General features: G+C 41.0%; 1 protein-coding gene across 2 annotated transcripts in view; it reads left to right on the top strand.

Moving 5' to 3' along the window:
- Positions 1-2,068: 2,068 nt before the first annotated feature.
- The window catches only part of MS3_00009307 (uncharacterized protein), a 31,741-nt gene continuing 27,472 nt past the window's right edge, over positions 2,069-6,337 (top strand). The window contains exons 1-2 of one of the 2 annotated variants that reach the window (XM_035729604.2): positions 2,069-2,418; positions 2,920-3,723. In XM_035729604.2, the coding sequence (XP_035586413.2) occupies positions 3,283-3,723 (441 nt within the window). In that variant the 5' untranslated portion in view covers positions 2,069-2,418; positions 2,920-3,282. Of the gene's footprint in view, positions 3,724-6,337 lie in introns of both variants that reach the window. The other variant, XM_051217660.1, reaches the window with a different exon arrangement.

The raw sequence follows: 6,337 nt of genomic DNA, 5'->3' as shown, positions 1-6,337 counted from the left end.
ATCTGTAACGTTCCATCGTACCCGCTGTGCCAAGGCGGATGGCAACATCCCAGCATTTCTTCTTTTGTCTTAATAAGCGTCGAATATCCCGCCCTATCCAGGGATGTCCGTGCTTCTTTTTCTTTGGGACAGTCCAGGGTATGTATGGTTGAGTTACCCGATTGTATAACTGCCTGAATAGAGTCCATGCCTCTTGTACTGATGCCTTTGAGTCGATTTCCCAGTTCTCAGACGATGCTGCGGAGTTAATTGCCTGTATATCTGCCTTCCATATGTTAGGACGGGCCGGCGCAATTGTTTGACAAGCAATCTCAGCCATGAATTTGAATAAGATGACTGCATGGTCACTTCTCCCAAGTGGTGGGAGAAGAGCCGTTTGACCAACGTCATCACCGTGTGTGAAGACTAAATCTAAAAGAGAGGAAGAGTTTCTTAAGTCGTATCTTGTGGGATCTCTAATGTGTTGGAATAATGCTAGTTCAATCGAGGTTTCTAACAGTTTGCAGTCGAACGACGATATCGATGACCCTACTTCTAAGTTAACCCAGTTTATATGTGGTGCATTAAAGTCGCCTACTACAAGACTTTTACTGTTGTTACACCAGGACTTAAGTTTACTTAGGATAAAATCATCTGCTACACATTCTGGACTGCGATATACTACAACTGATTCAATATCTTGCCGTCGGCATCTCAACTTACATTTCACCAGTTCACAGTTATGGCACGAACGAAACAGACAGCTCGCAAGAGCACGGGTGGGAAGGCTCCGCGAAAGCAGTTGGCTACCAAGGAGGCACGTAAAAGTGCGCCAGCGACTGGCGGTGTTAAGAAACCTCATCGTTATCGGCCTGGAACAGTTGCTCTACGTGAGATTCGTCGTTATCAAAAATCAACCGAACTACTGATACGCAAACTGCCTTTCCAGCGATTGGTGCGCGAGATTGCCCAAGACTTCAAGACCGACCTTCGTTTCCAAAGCTCTGCAGTTTCTGCTCTTCAAGAAGCTAGCGAAGCTTACCTTGTTGGACTTTTCGAAGACACTAACTTGTGCGCCATCCATGCCATGCCATGCCATGCCAAATGTCCCTGAAACATGTGCTACTGTCTCAGCTAATCTTATCGTTAGGGTACTTTTCGTGTAGAGAATAACCCCGCCTCCCCTACGGTTTAATCTATCAGCCCTACTGGTTATGAAACCAGTCAACTGGATTTCACTATCTAATACTTCTGAAGTGTTAGTCAGGAGTAAAAAAAGGCACTCAGGACAAAATTTAGCAAAAAATTTCAAACTTTAATCAAAGTACTTTAAGTTAAAGTAGACCAAGAATGCTTTTTGGTGCAATAAGTACCCAAAGCAAGTATAATCACAACAAAATCACTGCCCTTTTTGAAACGAGCGCGGTAACAAAGATAGTACAGGCAAATCATAGCCAAATTCAGTAAACAAAGGTTTAATCAAAGACAGATAATTATCGAAGTTCGGTTACGTGAGCCCTGGACGGAGTTGACATGGACGGAAAAGAGGAGTAATATTCGAGGGAAAATATTAAGACTACATAAAACACGGGAGAATTTTCAAAACACTTTGTAACATTAGGTACTCTGGCCTTTTGATGGCATAATAAGTGGATCACTTTTTCCCTGAAACCTGAGTATGGATGGCGGGAGAACCACTCAACAAATGGAAAGTCATAATTCTTCTTATGTTTATTCTGTAACTTATGGGTAAAGCAGTGATCATGGAGTAATGGCTAAGGCAATCACACTCACTACCCACAAAAGTAAAAAAAATACCGAGCCTTTTCCTGAGAGGCCCTGCGTAAGATAGTGTCACTTTCATCCCTGGTAAGGAGCTCCAGAGTTTGGTAACTTACTACGAAAATAGGAAACAATAAACGTGCTAACAACAATAGCATGAAGCAGAACAGCGAGAAAAATAAATTTTAAAAACTAAGATAAGATATAGGAGTCAAACTGTTACGAGTGTTTTCAATCTTAACAGTAACACCGCTTTGTTGTTTGTTTGCTTCACTAGGTTTTGGGGCACTCACTACAAATATTTTATATGACGGCGGGATGGATGTAGGTGGTTTCGTTGTATTTGTCTTTTGTGTACATGATTAAATTATCGTATTAAGATTCTGCCCCATCTTCGGAAATAACATCATCATCAAACTTACGGTGTCCCACTCATTCAAAGTCTGTTTTTATCACTATAAGTTGATAACCCCAATCCTCAAAGTTGATTCATGATAAGGATTCAAATCTCAAATTGCACTTCGTGCACCACCAACATAGTTTTATTGATCGTTATCAACTACCTCGTAGATCCAAAATCAGTGATTGCTGCCTGATTCCTTTCTAACCAGAGCAACACGTTTCTCCATGTTTTAGTGATGCTTATTCTAGACAACGGTAATTACGGTACTGTAAATCGGATTCATTTTGTCGTTCGGTCTTGATAGTCTTCGTCTAGCACTTTAGTTTGAGTAATCTGAACGAGTCAGCTTGGTTACATTATCTTGCTCTCTTATGTCAACTCTCCAGTCACATCGAAAATTTACATCTGATGAAGTGTTATATTATTGTCTCACCGTATGTCATTGGGAGGTCTGATGTGGATGAAGGTTGATACGTTTCGTCATAAAATCCCTCAAGGACCATTACTATTGTTACGGCATTCGCATTCTGTGATCGAAAAATATAGTGGTCTTTCTGTGTGTCTAGTTACATAAGACTTAATTAATCGTTCTCTGAATAATAGAGTAGTTATCCTCATGCACCAAATTTGCCCTCAGGTTTTTAGTTCCAATATAGTTTGGTTTGTTTATCCATCTAAATATAGCCACGAATTTTTGCGTTAAATTGCTTTTCTGTTCATTCCATTCTGATAGTCCACTTTTGTTCCACACACAGGTACATTACAAGACGTATGCTGGCAGAAGTAGCCGTGATATCAGGTTTGATCAGCTGCTGCACACAAAACCCTTATCTGGCTCTTCATCCACAGCATTCTCTAAATCAAGTGTTAGTTCTAGAAAAAGGGTCAACGTCGTTTCTTTTGTACCCACTGGTGAAGGGCAAGAATTAGTAACTAAATCTCCTGACAAAATCCTGTCGGAAAATTCAGATAGCTCTGCCTGTGCAGGTGCAGTGCAGGCAAATATATCTCAGTCATTTTTACCCCATTCCTCTACTGACAGTGTTACCACCGATTCACCCATCCTGTCATATTCCAGTGCACATAAAGAATGTCCCAGTCGTCCACCGAATATTAACATGACAGGCAACAACTCTTTTGGTCATCCTTCTGATTGTACATTAGATCTGCGTTCCATTCGGAGTACAAATTGCAAGCCTGATCATTGTCGATCAGACATTGCTTTAACTCCTTTGTCATCCCACACTCCTACTATACAACGCGTTTCATCCCCAATTTCCCACCGAAACGTCACCAATTACCATAGTCATCCAGTATGTATTTCAAAACCTGCTAGTCAGCCAAAATTGCAAGGACTAGATAAAAGTCAAACTAGTTTGGTTGTGACCATACCAAACAGCTCCTTAAAAACACAGGCATTCGTTGACATCTCCAAGAATAGTCGTGAACGGAGTCTTCCTTACTCCTGTTCTACCTTTACGTTAGAACCTGAAATTGCTTCAGATGCAAGTGCTTCAAAATCGTCTTCACGACCAATTCTCAGCGGTAAAAATAAAAGAGTAAGTGGCACAACCCCCTTTTGGAATGTTTACATAATCCTGAAAATGATTTTTGTTTTCATCCTCTTTAATCGATTTCAATAACAAAGCTATCATCTAATCCATCTTGTAGCATACCTTGTAATATATATATATATATATATATATATATATATATTGGCGAGTCTCACTTAGTTTACATCCATATTGTATTTGTAAGAATCAGTATTGCTACTTGGTCTAAGATTTACTTATTGGCATTTCAATTGCATATGCTGTTTCCCGTGTGCAAATTGTATACCGTTACGTATATGTCTAAACTTGCGGCTGATGGATAATTGCTCTGAATATTTAACCGCCTCTAAAAGCATGCGTCGTGACACAAATTGGTTGTATAATGTCAAACATTATTCCACAAATTTTGATATAGCACACTTTTTTAACGTTGTGTTTTAAAAAGTTTGTATCGGCAGAATCAACTGTCATCTAAAGTTGTAACTTACAAATCCGAGTTTTGCTAAATCTTGATGAAGTAGGTGGACTGGGGTTCAAACTCGGGACTTGGTAGTTGAAAACCAAACCCCCTAACTACTGAACCTCTGCCTCACAAAACCGTGGTTTCCGACTGGCGGAACAAGGTTAAGAGTGGTCAAACCAATATAAGCCTACAGTCAGTCAGTAACAACGTAGAACTTCGTACGTACGTACATCAGTTCAAGTTGCCACACCACATAAGCACAGAGATGCAGTGGTCGACTCAAATCCCGTAGTGGTAGAGGTAATAAGAGTATAAGCAGTAGTCGGGAAAATTAGTGTTTGGATATGTTATTTAAAGAGTATAATACAGTGAGATAAATTTGGGAAGAGAAAAAAGGAGACAAGGAGGAATAAGGAGATCAAAATTTGGGAGAACACAAAGAGTGTATGCACCTGCGTCATTGCAAACGATTTTGAGCCATGTCATTCAAGGTCTCTAACCATCGGTTGCTATCATCTCGCGGTCCTCAACCAGGTAGTCTACACCTACCGACATGACTCAGTCCACTTGTCAGTGACTTTATGATCTTGTGCCTACAAGTACATAGAATTACAGACTGTTGGTCTAGGTTTTGTCAGTGTCGGTTTAAAGTCATATGAATGATATAGTCTGTAATTTAGAAATATGTGATACAGTTTGACATTAATGATAAGGACAAATGTATTCATTCTTTACCTTTCGAAACTTCGCTCACCTCTATTTATTTGCTATCTTTTTGCCTTGTCTTGTTTTTTCCTGTCACAAATTATTTTAGCTTGAGTTGATCTAGTTTGGCTGAAGATTGTGTCAGTCTATCCATTTGTTTAGAACATAGAATCCCTTTTTCATGACAGAGTAGGGCGTGAAACAAATGTCCATTAGTCCAAATCACCACGTTTCACATCACAAAGTGAAATTAACAAGATTATAATCAAAGATATTAAAATATAAGCGGATGTGGAAAACGACCTATGAAATATACCCAGAGGGTTCCGAGTGTTGTTATAAAATGAATGGATCCAGGTATTCAAATGAATAATAATATACTAGGACTTCGACAACTAGATGTGCATCACTCCCGTGTTATAGGTAGCGCAAGTTTGTGAAAGTCAAGCGAGCTTTTTGAATATGTTCTGATTTTCCTTTAGATATCAATCCAAATGGTTTGGTTAGACTCTCGATATATACGGCCTTGATCGCTACTAAATGTTGACCAAGGATATATCCACAAATATTGTAGTACTAGCCGGAAACTTGAATGCTCAGGTCGGGCGTCTAGGCACAGAAGAGAGTCATTTAGGTGGCCGATGGGGACTTGTTGGTCGCAGGACAGATAACGAGGACCGTCTACTGTAACTGCGCACAGACCACAACCTGTTTCTGGCTAGCACTAACTTTCGGCACAGTCATCGCCGACGTGCCACCTGGCGTCCTTCCTCTGCATCTCAAGCCTGGACTCAGATTGATCACATCGCGATCAGCTACCGCTGGCGTGGTTGTGTACAAGACTGCCGCTCCTTTTGAAGTACCTATCTGGACTCTGATCATGCCCTGATCTGCGTCAATCTTACCTTACTTTTCAGTGGCCAACGAAGTGACCACCACCAAAGGATTGATGTCAGCAAGCTGGTTGCAACTTCTGTTGCTAGTAAGTATAGAACCGAGCTAGTTTCTAGGCTAGCTATCATTCCACCGAAAAGTATAGATGAGCATTGATTGCAATTGCATGACGCCATCAAAATGGCGAGTAAAGTCAGTTGCGGCTTCGCGAAACGTCCCGCTTGTAACCACAGGGTTTCTTCTGGTTCCTTACAACTCATTGAAGCCCGTCAGTCTACTCCGTGTGACCGTGAGTTTGACCACAAACAACGACTGTTGCGTAATGAAATTGAGCAAAGCTTGCGTAAGGACCGTGAAACCTGGTGGTCGGAGAATGCTAATGAGCTGGAAGCAGCAGTTGCATCTGGTAACTACCGGAAGCTCTTCCAACTCATCCGAGCCACTGGCAGCAAGAAGTCTGGTGTGAGCGAAGCAATCTGCGAGAATGACGGGATGCCAATCACTAACATCCATCAACATCTTGGACGATAGGCAGAATTCTTCGAAGGGCAGTTCAAC

The sequence above is a fragment of the Schistosoma haematobium genome, chromosome 5 (genome assembly GCF_000699445.3).
Source record: "Schistosoma haematobium chromosome 5, whole genome shotgun sequence".
Classification (NCBI taxonomy): Eukaryota; Metazoa; Platyhelminthes; class Trematoda; order Strigeidida; family Schistosomatidae; genus Schistosoma; species Schistosoma haematobium.
Note: the sequence above shows the minus strand (reverse complement) of the source record. Positions and strands in the feature narration are given on the sequence as shown.